The 19,614-nt window shown below is 39.2% G+C and overlaps 1 protein-coding gene and 1 pseudogene across 13 annotated transcripts in view; one reads left to right on the top strand and one right to left on the bottom strand.

Moving 5' to 3' along the window:
* The window catches only part of ATRX (ATRX chromatin remodeler), a 277,372-nt gene that overhangs the window by 43,259 nt on the left and 214,499 nt on the right, over positions 1 to 19,614 (top strand). For 8 of the 13 annotated variants that reach the window (XM_061136821.1, XM_061136832.1, XM_061136829.1 and 5 more), the window contains one exon: positions 19,276 to 19,335. The exons of the other annotated variants lie outside the window; for them this stretch is intronic. In XM_061136821.1, the coding sequence (XP_060992804.1) occupies positions 19,276 to 19,335 (60 nt within the window). The remainder of the gene's footprint in view (positions 1 to 19,275; positions 19,336 to 19,614) is intronic. 13 annotated transcript variants of the gene reach the window in all.
* LOC133052368 (SWI/SNF-related matrix-associated actin-dependent regulator of chromatin subfamily D member 1-like) lies at positions 10,993 to 12,499 on the bottom strand (annotated as a pseudogene).

The following is a 19,614-nucleotide window of genomic DNA, read 5'->3' on the forward strand; positions in this document are numbered from 1 at the left end:
AGAAAATTAGGCTTTATTTTATATGTTTACATAGTTAATACTTGCCAGCTGTTGAAAGGACTTCTTATAATTTTACTTGAATAAGGCCATAAGTTAGAAGACATACTTGAATGAATGGTAAACTTGTAGTAAATGAAGTGTGGAAAATCTGTTGGATTAGTAAAAAGTCAATTGTGAATTACTATTTAATTTAATTTAAAACCTATATCTCCATGCACTTAGGAGTAATGCAACGAATTTATCATATCACAAAAATGTAGAAGAAAAAGTATCACAATCTTATCATACAGGTAACATTAATTTTTTTAAGTGTACTTTTTTGCAATATTTTTATTTATTTTGAAACATAGCTGTGATTATACTTCATGTTCAGTTTTTTTTTTTTTGTTTAACATTGTAGCATGAAGTATTTTTTATATTGTAATTGAACTTTTTGGAATTTTAATGGCTGGTATGATATTGTATGACTTAGGCATGACTGTTTAGCCATTATTATACATTTAAGTATTCATAGTTTTTTTGACTATTGTAAATAGCTCATAGATAAATGTCTTGTGATTAAAGTTATTTCTTTAGAATTATTTTATTTGTGTAGATAAAAAAAAGGCAGAATTATTCAAGAGAATATCAAAGACTTATTGCTAAGTTGTTTTCTAAATCCTTGTATTACCATTGGTTATATATGATAGTGTATATTTCATAGCATATTATTCTACAATGAATAGCATTTTCCATTGAATATTTGATAAATTAAAAAGAGGTATTGCATTTAACACTTCTTAAAAATTTTATTTATTTATATTAATTTTTGGCTGTGCTAGGTCCTTGTTGCTGCTAGGGCTTTTCTCTAGTTGTGGCCAGTGCTTGGGTTTCTCCTTGGCTTCTCTTGTTATGGAGTACGGGCTCTAGAGCACAGGCTCAATAGTAGACGTAGCTGCTCTGGGGCATGTGGCATCCTCTCAGATCACGGATCCAACCTGTGTCTCCTACATTGGCAGGTGGACTCTTCACCACTGAGCCACCAGGGAAGCCCCATTTAACACTTTTTGTAGCATCTAGTAAGTTGTACTGCCATGTTTATTTCTTTATGCATTTTGCTTACTTTTTAAAGGAAAATGTTAACAATTTTTTCAAATTTCTATAAGGGAAATGGAGCAGAGTACTATGTTTTGCATTGCTTTATTTATTTATTTTTGTTAGCTATAAATACCTTTATCTACTAATCAAAGGAATGTTCCTGTTTTTTTCTTATTGAAGTATAGTTGATTTATAGCTTCCCTGGTGACTCAGTGGTAAAGAATCCACTTGCCATTGCAGGAGATGTGGGTTCAATCCCTGGGTTGGGAAGGTCCCCTGGAGAAGGAAATGGCAATACACTCCAGTATTCTTGCCTGGGTAATTCCATGGACAGAGGAGCCTGGCTGGCTACAGTCCATGCAAAAGTTGGACACAGCAACTAAACAACAACAACATATTTGATTTATAATGTTGTGCCAGTCTCTGCTGTACAACAAAGTGACTCAGTTATACTCATATGTACATGTTTTTAAAAAAGTTAATTAATTTGGCTGCTTCAGGTCTTAGTTGCAGCAGGTAGGATCTTTGTTTCATCATGCAGGATCTTTCCTTGTGGCATGTGGACTCGGTTGTGGCACACAGACTCAGTGGTTGTAACCTGTGGGCTCCAGAGTGTGCAGGCTTCAGTAGTTGTGGCACGTGCGTTCTCTAGTAGTGGCTCATGGTCTCTGTAGCACGTGGGCTTAGTAGTTTTGGTTTGTGGGCTTAGTTGCTCCCTGGCATGTGGGATCTTAGTTCCCTGACCAGGGATTGAACCTGTGTCCCCTGCATTGAAGGTGAATTCTTACCACTGGACCACCAAGGAGTCCATATACATGCTTTCAAAATGTTCTTTTCCATTATGGTTTGTGTCAGGAGATTGGATACAGTTCTTTCTGCTAAACAGTACAATCTTGTTTATCCATTTTAAATGTAATAGTTTGCATCTACCAACCCCAAGTTCCCAGTGCATCCTTCTCACTCCCCCTACCCCCAGCCTTGGCAACCAGAAGTCTTATCTCTGTGCCTGTGAGTCTGTTTCTGTTTTATAGATAGGTTCATTTGTGCCATATTTTAGATTCCTTATATAAATGATATGATAAGGTATTGTCTTTCTCTTTGTGAATTCACTTAGTATGATAATCTCTACTTGCATCCATGTTGCTGCAAAAGGCATTAGTTTGTTCTTTTTTATGGCTAAGTAGTATTCTGTTGTATATATGTACCGTGTCTTCTTTATTCATTCATGGGTCAGTGGACCTTTAGGTGGTTTGTATGTTTTGACTATTGTAAATAGTGGTGCTATGAACATAGGGGTGCATGTATCTCTTTGAATTATAGTTTTGTCTCGTATATGCCCAGGAGTGGGATTGCTGAATCATATGGTGATTTTAATTTTAATCTTCTGAGGGACTTCCATATTGTTTTCCATAGTGGCTGCACCAATTTACATTCCCACCAACAATGTAGAATGGTTCCCTTTTCTCCACACACTCTAGCATTTATTGTTTGTAGACATTTAATGATGGCCATTCTGACTGGTGTGAGGTGATACCTCATTTTAGTTTTGATTTGCATTTCTCTAATAATTAGTGATATTGAACATCTTTTCATGTGCTGTTTGACCATCTTTGGAGAATGGCTATTAAGGGTTTCTGCCCATTTTTTAATTGGATAGTTTTTTGTTGTTGAATTTTATGTGCTGTTTGTATATTTTGGAGGTTAAGCCCTTGTTGGTTGTATCAGTTGCAAATATTTTCTCCCATTCCATAGTTTTTTTTTTTTTTTTTTTAAAAATAGTTTCTTTTGCTGTGTAAAAGCTGGTAGGTTTGACTAGGTCCCATTTGTTGACTTATTTTTTTCTATTGCCTTGGGAGACTTATATTTAAGTCTTTAGGCTATTTTGAATTTATTTTTGTGCATGGTGTGAGTGTGTTTTCTAAATTCATTGAAATACCTGCAACTATCCAACTTTCCTGGCAACACTTGCTGAAGAGATTTTTTTCCCCCATTTTATATTCTTGAATCCTTTGTCAAAGATTAATTGACTATAAGTGTGTAGACTTCTGGGCTCTGTATTCTGTTATTTTGATTTGTACATCTGGTTTTGTACCAGTACACTGTTTTTTAAATTACTGTAGCTTTGTAGTATTGTCTGAAGTCTGGGAGAGTTATGCCTCCTGTTTTGTTTTCATTCCTTAGGATTGATTTGGTGGTTTTGGGTCCTTTTTGGTTCCATATAAGTTTTTGGATTATGTGTTCTAGTTCTGTGGAAAATGTCATGGGTAATTTGATAGAGATCACATTAAATATGTAGATTTCTTTGGCTAGTCTTGGCTATTTTAACAATATTAATTCTTCCAATCCAAAAGCATGGCATATCTTTCCATTTCATTTAATCCTCTTTAACTTTCTATATTAATGTTTTAGTTCTCAATGTATAAATCTTTCACTTCGTTAAGTTTATTCCTAGATATTTTATTATTTTTTGTTGCAATTTTAAAGCAATTTTTTTTACATTCTATTTCTGACATTTCATTGTGTAAAGAAATGCAAACAATTTCTGGATGTTAATCTTGTATGCTACTACTTAGCTGAGTTCATTTATTAGATCTAGTAGTTTTTGTGTGGAGTCGTTAGGGTTTTCTCTATATTCTATTGTATCATCTTCATATACTGACACTTTTACCTCTTCCCTTCCAAATTGGATACCTTTAATTTCTTGTCTGATTGCTGTGACTGAGACTTCCAATGCTATGTTGAATAGAAATGGGATCCTTGTCTTGTTCCAGATTTTAGCAGAAATGCATCTTGCTTTTCCCATTGCATATTGTATTGGCTGTGGGTTTGTCATAAATAGCTTTTATTATGTTGAGATATGTTCCCTATATACTCACTTTGCTAAGAGTTTTTTTCATGAATGGATGTTGAATTTTGTCAAATGCTTTTTCTGCACTTATTGAGATGATCATGTCGTTTTTGACTCCAGATTTTTGTTAATGTGGTGTATTACATTGACTGATTTGCGTATGTTGAACCATCCTTGTGAACTTCGGATTAATCCCACATGGTCATGGTGTATGACCTTTTTTTTTTTTTAAACAGGTTGTTTATTTATATTTATTTTTGACTGCACTGGATGTTTATTGCTGTACTTGAGCTTTCTCTAGTTATGCTGAGTAGAGAAACTCTTCCTTGTGGTGTGCTGGCTTCTAATTGTCGTGGCTTCTCTTGTTGTAGAGCACAGTCTCTCTAGGGCATGTGGGCTCAGCAGTTGTGGCATGTGGGTTCAGTAGTTGTGGCACATAGGCTTAGTTGCTCCGTGGCATGTGGAATCTTCCCAGACCAGGGATCAAGCCTGTGTCCCTTGCATTGACAGGCAGAGTGTTAATCACTGAACCTCCAGGGAAGTCTCTGTATGAATTTTTTATGTGTTGTTGGATTCAGTTTGCTAATATTTGTTGAGAATTTTTTTCATCTAGATTCATAAAAAATATTGGCCTATAATTTTCTTTTTTGGTGGTGTCTTTGGTTTTGGAATCAGTGTGATGGTGACTTCATAGAATTATTTTGGTATTGTTTCCTCCCCTACAGTCTTTTTAGTAGAGTTTGAGAAGAATTGATATAAGTTTTTTTGTTTATTTGGTAGAATTTGCCTGTAAAGCCGTCTGGTCCAGGACCTTTGTTTGTAGGGGATTTTTTTTTTTTTTAAATAGCAGATTCTGTTTCACTTCTAGTTATCAGTCTGTTCAAATTATCTATTTCTTCCTGATTCAGTTTTGGTGGGCTGTATATTTCTAGAAAGTTGTCCATTTCTTCTGAGGTGTCAAATTAAATTTTTTTCAGTTGCTTTTAATCTAAGTTTTTATTATATTTCGACTTCTTAACCCTTGTTTATTAATTTTTGGCTCTGCTGGTTCATTGTTGCTGCTTGGGCTTTCCTCTAGTTGTGGTGAGTGGTGGCTTCTCTTGTTGCCAAGTACAGGCTCTAGAGTGTGTGGGCTCAGTAGTTGCAGCTTCTGGGCTCTATAGCACAGGCTCAATTGTTGTGGCACGTGGGATTAGTTGCTCCACCACATGTAGGATCTTCCCGGATCAGGGATTGAACCTGTGCCTCTTCCATTGGTGGGTGGATTTGTTACCACTGAGCCACCACGGAAGCCATAACCCTTCTGTTTTGTAGAAAAAATTATTTATTTATCTGCACTGGCTCTTAACTGTGGTAGTAGGATCTTCAATCTTCATTTTGGCATGAGAGATCTTTAGTTTTGACTTGTAAACTCTTCGTTGGAGCATGTGAACCCTTGCAGCCTGTGGGATGTAGTTCGCTGACCAGAGATTGAACCTGGGCTCCCTGCATTGGGAGCACAGAGTCTTAGCTACTGGACCACCAGGGAAGTTCCTTGGTTGTCCAATTTGTTGGCATATAATTATTCATAGTATTCTCTTATGTCTTTTTGTATTTCTGCAGTATCACTTGAGATTTCTCCTTTTTCATTCCTTATTTTATTTGGGTTCTCTCTCTTTTCTTCTTGGTGAGCCTAGGATCTTGTCAATTTTGTTTACTTTTTCAAAGAACTAGTCCTTGGTTTTATTGATTCTTTTCTATTTTTTAAATCTCTCTTTTTCTTATGTCCTGCCTGATCTTTATTATTTCCTTCTGTTGACTTCAGGTTTTGTTTGTTCTTCTTTTTCTAATTCTTTTAGGTGATAGGTTAGGTTGTTTGTTTGAGATTTTTCTTGTGTTTTTGAGTAAGACCTGTATTGCTATGAACTTCCCATTTCTTTTCCTCTGGTTGATTTCTAGTTTCATTCCTTTGTGGTCAGAGATGTGATTGAAATAATTTCCATATTCTTAAATTTGTTGAGGTTAGTTTTGTGCCATAGTATGTGGCCAGTCTTAGAGCTTGTCCCATGTATTTTGAAAAGAATATGTATCTTGGGTTTCTTTTTGAATGTAGTGTCCTGAAAATATCAATTAAGTCTAAGTGTTCTGTTGTATCATTTAGGATCTCTGTTGCATATTTTCTGTCTATAGTATCTGTTTATTGATGTGTATGGGGTGTTAAAAGTTTCTTATTGTTATTCCCATCAGTTTCTCCCTTATGTTTGTTAGTATTTGTTTTATGTATTTGGGTACTCCTGCATTATATGTATATATGTTGACAAGTACAAAACTCTTTTCTTGTATTGATCTTTTTATCATTATATGGTTTCCTTGTTTTTCTTTATAACAGTTGCTTTAAACTATATTTTGTCTGATAAGAGTATTGCAACTCCCATTTACTTGTCATTTCTGTTTGCATGAAATATCTTTATTCATTCCTTCACTTTCAATCTGTGTATGTTCTTTGCCCTAAGGTGGCAGCATATTGTAGGTTTTTTTAATCCAGTCTACCACTCTATGTTTTTTGATAGGAGTGTTTAGTCCATTGAGATTTAAGATACATATGTATTGCCATATTAAACCTTGTTTTCCAGTTGATTCTTTGTTTCTTTTGTTCCCTTTTTCTTTCTGTTTTTCTTTTTGTGGTTTGATGATTTCCTTTTATCTTAATACTTGTGTTCTCTTGTTTTTGGTTTTTGTGAATCTGCTGTATGTTTTCTTAATTTGTGGTTACCTTGTTTTTCAAGTATCTTGACTCCTTCCTGTATCTGCTTGCTTTAGACATAAAGGTTAAACACATTCTGAAAAAAAGAATGTATTTTCTTACTCTTTCCCCACATTTTATTATTTTGATGTCCTTTTTTACATTTTCATGTTTATCCTGTTGCTCCTCCTTGTGTTTACCGTTACTTTCACTAATGGGTTTTTTATTCTCTCTTTTTGATATATGTACTGGCTAATTTAAGTGATTTATTTTCAAATTTTTATTTCCTCCTTCTTATATCTTCTTGCTTCTTTTCTATTTAGAGAAGATCTTTAAATGTTTCTTTTAAGATAGATTTAGTATTTCTGTAGACTTTCAGTTTTTGCTAATCTGAGAAATTCTTTATTTCCCTACTGTTCTAAATGATTATCTGTCTTGTTTGGTAGAGTATTCTAGGTTGCAGGTTTTTCCCTTTCAAAACTTTGAGTATATTTTACCACTTCCTTCTGGCCTGCATTGTTTCTGTAGAGAAGTCCGTTGATAGCCTTAGGGGGATTCCCTTGTAAATACCTATGTTTTTCTCTTGCTGTCTTTAAAATTCTTTGTTTATCTTTAACTTTTGCCATTTTTATTACCATATGTATTGGTGTAGGTTTTTCGGATTCATTTGTTTGGGATCCTCTGTGCTTCCTATATCTGGATATCTGTTTCCTTTAGGTTTGGGGAATTTTCAGTCATAATTTCTTCAAATACATGTTCAATCTCCTTTTCTCTTTCTTCTTCTAGAAATCCTAGTATGCATAGATTGGGATGGTTTATATTTTCCTATAGGTTTCTTATACTACTTTCATTTTTTTTTTCATTTGACTTTCTGAATGTTATTTTGCTTCGGTGATTTCTATTATTATGTCTTTCAGGTCACTTATTCTTTCTTCTGCATTATTCATTGACTTATTCATTGCTTTTAGCTCAGTTTTCATCTCAGCAAATGAATTTTCTAATTTTTCTTGGTTCCTCCTTATACTTTCTAGCTCCTTTTTACAGTAATTTGCATTTCTGTTGATAACCTTTCTTAATTCCTTCAGTATTTCCATTACCTCCATTTTTCCTGGAGGGGAGGGCCTGTGGCATGCAGGATCTTAGTTACCTGACCAGGGATTAAAACGGTGCTCTCTGCATTGGGAGTGCAGAGTCTCAACCCCTGGATCACCAAGGAAATCCCATTACCTCCTATTAGACTAAAAAAGAATCTGTTTCATTGTTTGTTCCTTCTGGGGAATTTTCTTGGTCTTTTAACTGAGAGTGGTTCATCTGCTTCTTCATCTTCCTTTTATCTTATTCTGTGAGTTTAAGAGAAGCAGTTATCTACTGTAGTCTTGGAGTGCTGTTATATGCTGGAGCATTCCTGTGTAGCTTTTTTGGCATGAGGGAAGTTTTTGGTTTGGATGTTTGCCACTTTTGCCATCTCTTTCCTCAACATGTGCTAGCCATTATCCCCTTGATAGAGGGTATGCAGGTGTGTTACCAATGCATGCTTCCAGGAAGGCATGGGCAGTGGTTGGCTCCCAGTTGTGGGATGCTTTGCAGCAGTGGTCTGTGTTTGCCTCTGGAGTCTGAGGTAAATCATGCCTGCCTCCAGAGCTCATATAGGCCACCTGAGAGTTTGTCATCTGAGTTAAATTCACCCATCCCAGTCCATTTTAGTTCATTGATTCCTAGAATGTCGACATTCACTCTTGCCATCTCCTGTTTGACCAGTTCCAATTTGCCTTGATTCATGGACCTAACATTCCAGGTTCCTATGCAATATTACTTTTTACAGCATCGGACCTTGCTTCTATCACCAGTCACATCCACAAATGGGTATTGTTTTTGCTTTGGCTCCATCCCTTCATTCTTTCTGGAGTTATTTCTCCACTGATCTTCAGTAGCATATTGGGCACCTACTGACCTGGGGAGTTCCTCTTTCAGTATCCTATCATTTTACCTTTTCATACTGTTCATGGGGTTCCCAAGGCAAGAATACTGAAGTGGTTTGCCATTCCCTTCTCCAGTGGACCACATTCTGTCAGACCTCTCCAGCATGACCCGTCCGTCTTGGGTGGCCCCACATGGCATGGCTTAGTTTCATTTGAGTTAGACAAGGCTGTGGTCTGTGTGATCAGATTGGCTAGTTTTCTGTGATTATGGTTTCAGTGTGTCTGCCCTTTGATGCCCTCTAGCAACACCTACTGTCTTACTTGGGTTTCTCTTACCTTGGACGTGGGCTATCTCTTCACGGCTGCTCCAGCAAGGCGCAGCCACTGCTCCTTACCTTGGACGAGAAGTATCTCCTCAAGTCTGCCCCTCCTGACCTTGAACGTGGAGTAGCTCCTCTTAGCCCTCCTGCTCCTGCAAAGTCACCACTCCTTGGATGTGGGGTAGCTCCTCTCGGCCACAGCTCCTGACCTCAGCTTGGGGTAGTTCCTCTCGGCTGCCACTCCTGACCTCGGACGTGGGGTAGCTACTCTCGGCAGCTCCTGCACTGTGGCAACCTGGCGCTCTCGGTCGCCGACCCTGACCTTGGGCGAGGGGTAGCTCCTCACGGCCGTGCTTCTGTGTGGTCCATCGCAGCTGGAATGGGTGAATTAAACTCAGATGACCATTATATCTGCTACTGTGGGCAGGAATCCCTTAGAAGAAATGGAGTAGCCATCATGGTCAACAAAAGAGTCCGAAATGCAGTACTTGGATGCAATCTCAAAAATGACAGAATGATCTCTGTTTGTTTCCAAGGCAAACCATTCAATATCATGGTAATCCAAGCCTATGCCCCAACCAGTAACGCTGAAGAAGCTGAAGTTGAATGGTTCTATGAAGACCTACAAGACCTTTTAGAACTAACACCCAAAAAAGATGTCCTTTTCATTATAGGGGACTGGAATGCAAAAGTAGGAAGTCAAGAAACACCTGGACTAACAGGCAAATTTGGCCTTGGAGTACGGAATAAAGCAGGGCAAAGGCTAATAGAGTTTTGCCAAGAGAACGCACTGGGCAAAGCAAACACCCTCTTCCAACAACACAAGAGAAGACTCTACACATGGACATCACCAGATGGTCAACACAAACATCAGATTTGATTATATTTTTTGCAGCCAAAATGGAGAAGCTCTATACAGTCAGCAAAAACAAGACTAGGAGCTGACTGTGGCTCAGATCATGAACTCCTTAATGCCAAATTCAGACTTAAATTGAAGAAAGTGGAGAAAACCACTAGACCACTCAGATATTACCTAAATCAAATCCCTTATGACTATACAGTGGAAGTGAGAAATAAATTTAAGGGATAAGATCTGATAGACAAAGTGTGTGATGAACTGTGGATGGAGGTTCGTGACATTGTACAAGAGACAGGAATCAAGACCATCCCCAAGAAAAAGAAATGCAAAAAAGCAAAATGACTGTCTGAGGACGCCTTACAAATAGCTGTGAAAAGAAGGGAAGCGAAAAGCAAAGGAGTAAAGGAAAGACATACCCATTTGAATGCAGAGTTCCAAAGAATAGCAAGGAGAGATAAGAAAGCATTTCTCAGGTTAGGTTCCCAGGGCCCTGACAGGGTAAGGCAAGATTCTCCCACCTGAATGCCCTCGGTTAGGACAGACAGGAGGGAATCCTTAACAGCAGCTACAGGGAGTGTGCTGGGAGGGAGCAATATTACGAGAACAAACTCCAATACTGGTGTGGGCCCCGCTCCGAGGGAGTGGAAAAGCACTGAGACAGCAGGCCAATCCAGAGGGCAGTGGACTGACCTGGGGCTCAGTGGAGCCCAAGAGCCAGGGTTCCTTTAGTGCTAGAGGGCAACAAATGAAGGGAGAATTTGCTCCAAACCTGTGGAGGGAAGGAAGGAAATTGGATTCTGTTACCAGAGAGCCAAGATCAACTAGCTTATAGAGTGTCCCCAGGCCTGAGTTGTGGAGAAAGGGCTACAGCTCCTAACTCCTGGGTCTCTGAAGGGCAGGATCAGTGTAGTTGGTCTCCTTGAAGACCACTTGGCCTTAGGCCCAGTCCTTTCACTGCACTAATTACCAAACTATGGGTTCTCTCTCTAATACTATCTAGAGGTCCTATGCAGACCAGGGGAGGGGAGAGACACATGGGAAATTTGTGGGGCAAAGGGAAGCTTGGGACAGGAAGGAATGGGGTGGGAGAAGAGGATAACCGCTGTCATGTGATACCTCTTCATTCTGGTGTTCTCCTAGAACCGACAGCATCCCCTGGAAGGCCCCAGGCAAGAGTATGGGGCACACAGCACAGGGCCCAAATAAAGAAATTAGTGCAGCCAAATCAGGGCTTTGTGGGTGAAGCCCTATGTATTTCGGATTCCCAGGACTTGCTCCAATTTTTGTCATATCTGCTGCACCTTGGAGTAGAAATATCAGCACACAGCCTCCTGGGCCCAAGTCTGGAAGTAGATCTCTGCTCAGTGTTCCTCCTCTGGGTTACCCACCACGTCAGTCATGGTCTTGAGGTCCTGGCACTGGGACTGAAGCCAGTCATTGATGAAACCTTGAGGGTCTCTGGCAAAGCTCAGCAAGAACTCTCGGTGGGTCTTCAACAGTTTCTGTTGTCTCATGGATCTTGTTGTCTAGAGTAGCAATCTCCTGCTTGCTAGCAGTAGACAGCAGAAAAGAATTCATCTGGGTCTTCAAGGTGTCATAACAAGTTGTCTTTTTCTGATCATTTGGGTCAACACTGATGACATGGTTAATGATGATGGGCTCAGGTGTCATAAGCAAGGCATGGAGCTGTTGGGGAACCTCTGAACACTTCATAGAACTTTGAGAATCAAAGATCTGCTGGAGGTACTTGTCAGAGATGACAAACTCCCGCTCATGTTGGTCCTGGAGCTTGCATGTCTTAATGTATTGCCACAGTGCTTGAATGATCACTGGGCGGGTCTGGATGTGGATGCCCAGGAGCCAAGCCAGATAAGGGTCTAATTTAAACTGAGGAGGCTGGTAATTCAGTATCAGCAGGACAGTACACTGTACATTCACATCTCCTGGCTATTTCACCTGGAAGCCATCCGTCTCCTGGGTAGTGGTGGTCCTGTGCCATTCTACCAGATGGTTGTCTGGTCCATACAAGTCTTTGTCCAGTTCGATTACCAAGGACTTAAAAGAAGAGAACTTCCTCTTTTGTTTGGTGGCATCATATTTGGACAAGGCTGAATCCTCCAGGAGCCGTCCTTCTACCTGAAGCTCCCGGGAAGCCACCATCCCTTCCCCATCCTCGGCATCTGACTTAGCCAGATTGAAAGTGTTAGAAATGAAAATTCACAGCTTTTGTTTTTGCTGATGGGTCGTTTCAAGGCTTCCTGGATATCTAGCCGTTTGCTCACGATAGTCTGGTCCAATTTCCTTTCAAAAGCCAAGAGATCCATTTAATAGGATTCTGGTACCATTTCACGAATCCTTTGAGATAGAATTTTGTCAGCCATCGTTTTTTTGCATTGTGATTCCAATTTTGGACTGCCTTCTGCTGGACCTGCTGGATCTGCTGAGGTGCAGGTCTCTTGTGGGACTGGTCCATCCCTGAGCCAGGCCAGGTCAGACTGAAGGGTTCCCCCCATAGCCAGGGAGTCCCAAGGAGGGTCCCTGAGGTGTCATTTAGCTGTCTGGTAGCATACCTGGTCTTGGATAGGCTGCTCTGGGCACCTAGGAGCGGAACAGCCGTTGACTCAGTGTTGGGTCTCTTTGCACCAGACTCCCCAGTGCCTTGCCCAGGCCCAGGGCAGCCGCCATGCCCACCCCTCCCTGAGGCTCTGGTGCTCCTCTGGGAGCCACAGATTGGAAACCCACCCAGGCTGCCATCTTTCCCAGAGCTGCTGCTGAAGCTGCACAAAGAGCCAAACTGGAACTCTTATCTTTATTTCTATTGCTTTGGGAGACTGACTTAAGAAAACGTTGATACGATTTATGTCAGAGAATGTTTTGCCTATGCTTTCTTCTAGGAGTTTTATGGTGTCATGACTATGTTTAGGTCTTTAAAACATTGACTGATTTACATGAGGTTGTCTAGCTTTCCCATTGCCACTTGTTGGAGAGACTGGCTTTTCTCCATTGTTTATTCTTGCTTTCATTGTTGAAGATTATTTAACTGTAGATGTTTGAGTTTATTGTTGGGCTCTCTGTTTTGTTCTGTTCTTCTATATGTCTGTTTTTGTGCCATCGGCATGCTGTTTTATTACTGCAACTTTATACTGTTGTCTGAAGTCTGGGAGGGTTATGCCTCTAGCTTTGTTCTTTTCCCTCAGGATTGCTTTGGCAGTTCTGGGTCTTTTGTGGTTCTATATTAATCTTATGATTATTTGTTCTAGTTCTTTGAAAAATGTTATAGGTAGTTTGATAGGGATTGTATTAAGTCTATAGATTGCTTTGGACAGTATGACCATTTTACCAATATTTATTCTTCCAATCCAAGAGCCTGGGATATCTTTCCATTTTTCTGAATCATCTTCAGTTTCCTTTTTCACTGTTTTATAGTTCTCAATGTATAGCTGTTTTACCTCATTGGTTACGTTTATGCCTAGGTATTTTATGTTTTTGGGTTCTATTATATTATTTATTAAAATTATTTTTATATTTATTTATTTATTTGGCTACACTGTGTGGTTTGTAGGAACTTAGTTTTTAGAACAGGTATTGAACCCAGGCCCCAGCATTAAAAGCACCAAGTCCTAACCACTGGACCTCCAGGGAACTCCTTGGATGCTATTTTAAATGGGATTCTTTTTACTTTTCTCTTTATGAGATTTCATTGTTAGTATAAAGAAATGCAACATATTCTGTATATTAATCTTATATTCTTTTACCTTGTTAAATTCATTTATTAGTTAATAGTTTTTGTGTGCAGTCCTTAGGAATTTCTGTATAGTATGTCATGTGCATATCGTCACAGTTTTATCTTTCCCTTCCAATTTGAATATGTTTTCTTTCATTTTCTTTTTTGATTGCTGTGCCTTTGATCAGTTTTGAATTTGGTTGTTTGGTTTTTTCCCTAGTTGAATTGTAGGATTTCTTTATGTTTCCTGACTATCAGTACCATTCCTGATATATAATTTAGAATATTTTCTCCCATTTTGTGGGTTGTCTTTTTATTCTGTTGATAATAGCCTTTGATGCACAAAATGTTTTCATTTTGGTGAAATCCAGTTTATTTTTGTTGTTGTTGTTGTTGCCTGTGCTTTTGGTATCATATTCAAGAAAGCATAGCCAAGTCTGATATCCTAAAGATTCCCCTTCTATTTTCTATAAAGAGTTGAGTGGATGGTTTTAGCTACTCTTTTTAGGTCTTTGATGAATTTTGAGTTAATTTTTATAAGTGGTGTCAGGCAAGGGTCCAATTCAATTTTTTACATGTGGATGTCCAGTTTTTTCCACATTGTCCTTTTCCTGTTGTATATTGTTGATACCCTTCTTGAAAATCAATTGACCACATATATGCAAGGCTTTATTTCTAGGTTCTCTACTCCATTGTTCTATGTGTTCTTCTGCCAGTACTACACTGTTTTGATTATTTTAGCTCTGCAGTTAGATTTTTTAAGTTTAAGTTTAGTTGATTTACTGTATTGTGTTTATATATATATATATATATGTTATATACATCAAAGTGATTCAGTTATGCATATATATTTTACACATTATGTTCCAGTATAAGTTATTGCATGATATTAAGTATAGTTCCCTGTGTTATATGGTAAATTCTATTGGTTTAGTAGTTAGTTTTGAAATTAGGAATTGTGAGTTCTTTAATTTTGTATTTTTCACAATTGTTTTGGCTATTCAAGATTCCTTGAGATTCCTCAAGAATTTTAGAATTGATTTTTCTGTTTCTGCAAAAATATGTTGTGATTTTGATAGGAGTTGAAAAGAATCTGTAGACCACTTTGAGTAGTATTGCCATCTTAAAAATATTTGTGTTTTTAACTTTTTCCAGCTGTGAAAAGATTGCTATTTTGCAGCTTACCAGAAGTCTTTCACCTCCTTGGTTAAATTTATTCCTAAATATTTAATTCTTTCTGATGCTATTGTAAATGTAATTGTTTTCCCAGTTTCCATTTTGGATTGTTGGTTGTTAGTATAGAGAAATACAGCTGATTTTTGTGTGTGACTTTTGTATCCACCAGCTTTACAATTTGTTTTTTAACTGTGTTAAGAATTTTTGTTGTGAATTCTTTTAAGATTTCCTACATGTAAGTTGTCATTTGTGGACAGAGATAAGTTTACTCTTCCTTTCCAGTTTGGATTATAATATGCTACTTTAAACAATTGTTAAGTGATCATGAAACCATTTTGTTTAAGTGATCATGAAACCATTTACCTCTGATTGGGACTTGAACCCAATTGGATAGGACTCAAACCCAGCCAAAACCCATGGTACCTGGTTTCAGGGCCAAATAAAGCTGAGGTTCTTGATGTCTCATCACAGAAAGAATTCAGTGAGAGACAAAGTGATAGGTAAGAAGTAGATTTATTCAGATTCAGAGAGAAGCATACTCCATAAACATAGTGTGGACCATTGCAGAGGGCTTGTGCAGCTGCAAAATGTGGTGTGGTTAGATTTTATAGGCTGGGTAATTTAATATGTTAATGAGTGGGAGGGTTATTCCAACTATTTTTGGGAAGGGACGGAGATTTCCAGGATTTGGGGAACTGCCCAATCCTTGGTCTTTTAACACTGCCTAGGAACTGTCATGGTACCTCTGGGTGCGTCATGTCACTGCTGATTGAGGACCAAGGTCTAGTCTTTTCTGCTATTTGGTCCCACTTAATTCTAATCGACTTATGTTATGTCCTTCAGTTCAGTTCAGTCACTCAGTCATGTCCTACTCTTTGCGACCTCATAGACTGCAGTGTGCCAGGCTTCACTGTCCATCACCAACTCCTAGAGCTTGTTCAAACTCATGTCCAGTGAGTTGGTGATGCCATTCAACCATCTCGTCCTCTGTTGTCCCCTTCTACTCCCGCCTTCAATCTTTCCCAGCATCAGGGTCTTTTCAAATGAGTCAGTTCTTCGCAACAGGTGGATAACGTATTAGAGCTTCAGCTTCAGCATCAGTCCTTCCAATGAATATTCAGGACTGATTTCCATTAGGATTGACTGCTTTGATCTCCTTGCAGTCCAAGGGACTCTCAAGAGTCTTTTCCAACACCACAGTTCACAAGCATCAATTCTTTGGCACTCAGCTTTCTTTATAGTTCAGCTCTCACATCCATACATGACTACTGGGAAAACCATAACTTAGACTAGATGGACCTTTGTCGGCAAAGTAGTGTCTCTGCTTTTTACTATTCTGTCTAGGTTGGTCATAGCTTTTCTTCCAAGGACCAAGCATCTTTTAATTTCATGGCTGCAGTAACCATCTGCAGTGATTTTGGAGCCCAAGACAATGAAGTCTCTCACTGTTTCCATTGTTTCCCCATTTATTTGGCATGAAGTGATGGGACCAGATGCCATGATCTTCATTTTTTGAATGTTGCGTTTTAAGCCACTTTTTTCATTCTCTTCTTTTACTTTCATCAAGAGGCTCTTTAGTTCTTTGCTTTCTGCCATAAGGGTGGTGTCATCTGTGTATATGAGATTATTGATATTTCTCTTAGCAATCTTGATTCTAGCTTATGCTTCATCCAGCCTGGCATTTTACATGATGTACTCTGCATATAAGTTAAATAAGCAGGGTGACAATATACAGCCTTAACGTACTCCTTTCCCAATTTGGAACCAGTCTGTTGTTCCATGTCCAGTTTTAAATGTTGCTTCTTGACCTGCATACAGATTTCTCATGAGTCAGATAAGGTGGTCTGGTGTTCCCATCTCTTTCACAATTTTCTATAGTTTGTTGTGATCCACATAGTCAAAGGCTCTGGAGTAGTCAATAAAGCAGAAGTAGATATTTTTCTGGAAATTTATTGCCTTTTTGATGATCCAGTGGATGTTGGCAATTTGATCTCTGGTTCCTCTGACTTTTCTAAATCCAGCTGGAACATCTGGAAGTTCATGGTTCATGTACTGTTGAAACCTGACTTGGAGAATTTTGAGTATTACTTTGATAGCGTGTGAGATGAGTGCAGTTGTGTGGTTTTTGAACATTCTTTGGCATTGCCTTTCTTTGGGATTGGAATGAAAACTGACCTTTTCTAGTCCTGTGGCCACTGCTGAGTTTTCCAAATTAGCTGGCATAATAAGCGCAGCACTTTCACAGCATCATCTTTTAAGATTTGAAATAGCTCAACTGGAATTCCATCACCTCCACTAGCTTTGTTCGTAGTGATGCTTCCTAAGGCCCACTTGACTTCACATTCCAGGATGTCTGGCTCTAGGTGAGTGATCACACCATCATGATTATCTGGGTTGTGAAGATCTTTTTTGGATAGTTCTTCTGTGTATTCTTGCCGCCTCTTCTTAATATCTTCTGCTTCTGCTAGGTCCGTACCATTTCTGTCCTTTATTGTGCCCATTTGTGCATGAAGTGTTCCCTTGGTATCTCTAACTTTCTTGAAGAGATCTCTAGTCTTTCCCATTCCGTTGTTTTCCTCTATTGTTTTACATTGATCACTGAGGAAGGCTTTCTTGCTATTCTTTAGAATTCTGCATTAAATGGGTATATCTTTCCTTTTCTCTTTTGCCTTTAGCTTCTCTTCTTTTCTCAGCTATTTTTTGTTTTATTAGTTGGAGGCTAATTACTTCACAACATTTCAGTGGGTTTTGTCATACATTGATATGAATCAGCCATAGATTTACACGTATTCCCCATCCCGATCCCCCCTCCCACCTCCCTCTCCACCCGATTCCTTTGGGTCTTCCCAGTGCACCAGGCCCGAGCACTTGTCTCATGCATCCCACCTGGGCTGGTGATCTGTTTCACCATAGATAGTATACATGCTGTTCTTTTGAAACATCCCACCCTCACCTTCTCCCACAGAGTTCAAAAATCTGTTCTCTATTTCTGTGTCTCTTTTTCTGTTTTGCATATAGGGTTATCGTTGCCATCTTTCTAAATTCCATATATATGTGTTAGTATGCTGTAATGTTCTTTATCTTTCTGGCTTACTTCACTCTGTATAAGGGGCTCCAGTTTCATCCATCTCATTAGAACTGATTCAAATGAATTCTTTTTAATGGCTGAGTAATATTCCATGGTGTATATGTACCACAGCTTCCTTATCCATTCATCTGCTGATGGGCCTCTAGGTTGCTTCCATGTCCTGGCTATTATAAACAGTGCTGTGATGAACATTGGGGTGCACGTGTCTCTTTCAGATCTGGTTTCCTCAGTGTGTATGCCCAGAAGTGGGATTGCTGGGTCATATGGCAGTTCTATTTCCAGTTTTTTAAGAAATCTCCACACTGTTCTCCATAGCGGCTGTACTAGTTTGCATTCCCACCAACAGTGTAAGAGGGTTCCCTTTTCTCCACACCCTCTCCAGCATTTATTGCTTGTAGACTTTTGGATAGCAGCCATCCTGACTGGCGTGTAATGGTACCTCCTTGTCGTTTTGATTTGCATTTCTCTGATAATGAGTGATGTTTAGCATCTTTTCATGTGTTTGTTAGCCATCTGTATGTCTTCTTTGGAGAAATGTCTGTTTAGTTCTTTGGCCCATTTTTTGATTGGGTCATTTATTTTTCCGGAATTGAGCTGCAGGAGTTGCTTGTATATTTTTGAGATTAATCCTATGTCTGTTTCTTCATTTGCTATTATTTTCTCCCAATCTGAGGGCTGTCTTTTCACCTTACTTATAGTTTCCTTTGTAGTGCAAAAGCTTTTAAGTTTCATTAGGTCCCATTTGTTTAGTTTTGCTTTTATTTCCAATATTCTGGGAGGTGGGTCATAGAGGATCTTGCTGTGATTTATGTCGGAGAGTGTTTTGTCTATGTTCTCCTCTAGGAGTTTTATAGTTTCTAGTCTTACATTTAGATCTTTAATCCATTTTGAGTTTATTTTTGTGTATGGTGTTAGAAAGTGTTCTAGTTTCATTCTTTTACAAGTGGTTGACCAGTTTTCCCAGCACCACTTGTTACAGAGGTTGTCTTTTTTCCATTGTATACCTTGCCTCCTTTGTCAAAGATAAGGTGTTCATAGGTTCGTGGATTTATCTCTGGGCTTTCTATTCTGTCCCATTGATCTATATTTCTGTCTTTGTGCCAGTACCATACTGTCTTGATGACTGTGGCTTTGTAGTAGAGTCTGAGGTCAGGCAGGTTGATTCCTCCAGTTCCATTCTTCTTTCTCAAGACTACTTTGGCTATTCGAGGTTTTTTGTATTTCCATACAAATTGTGAAATTCTTTGGTCTAGTTCTGTGAAAAATACCGTTGGTAGCTTCATAGGGATTGCATTGAATCTATAGATTGCTTTGGGTAGAATAGCCATTTTGACAATATTGATTCTTCCAATCCATGAACACGGTATGTTTCTCCATCTGTTTGTGTCCTCTTTGATTTCTTTCATCAGTGTTTTATAGTTTTCTATGTATAGGTCCTTTGTTTCTTTAGGTAGATATACTCCTAAGTATTTTATTCTTTTAATCTGTTGCACCAGTCCCTTCTGAAGCGGTTCCCTTTGTTTATTTGGCTTCTGTTTGCAGGTCTCTTCAGAGCCCCATTTCCGCCCTGACGCAGGCGGGCGAAGGCGGATTCTTATTCAGGTAGCTAGTTCCGTCGCTCTGCGGGGAGGGGCTGGCGCTGCAGGGAGGGGCTGGCGCTGCGGGGAGGGGCTGGCACTGTGGTGAGGGGCTGGCACTGCGGGGAGGGGCTGGCGCTGCGGGGAGGGGTTGACGCTGCTTTCTCCGTCTGCGCTGTTCAGCCTCCCGGCTGTTCTACATGGAGTGCGCCCCGCGCTGCGCCATGTTCCAGCCCTCGGGTGTTCCACAAAAGTGCGAAACATAAAGCTGCACCTGCTCTCTGTGCCTTCCCCGTCAGAGCGG

This window comes from Dama dama, chromosome X (genome assembly GCF_033118175.1).
Source record: "Dama dama isolate Ldn47 chromosome X, ASM3311817v1, whole genome shotgun sequence".
Lineage (NCBI taxonomy): Eukaryota > Metazoa > Chordata > Mammalia > Artiodactyla > Cervidae > Dama > Dama dama.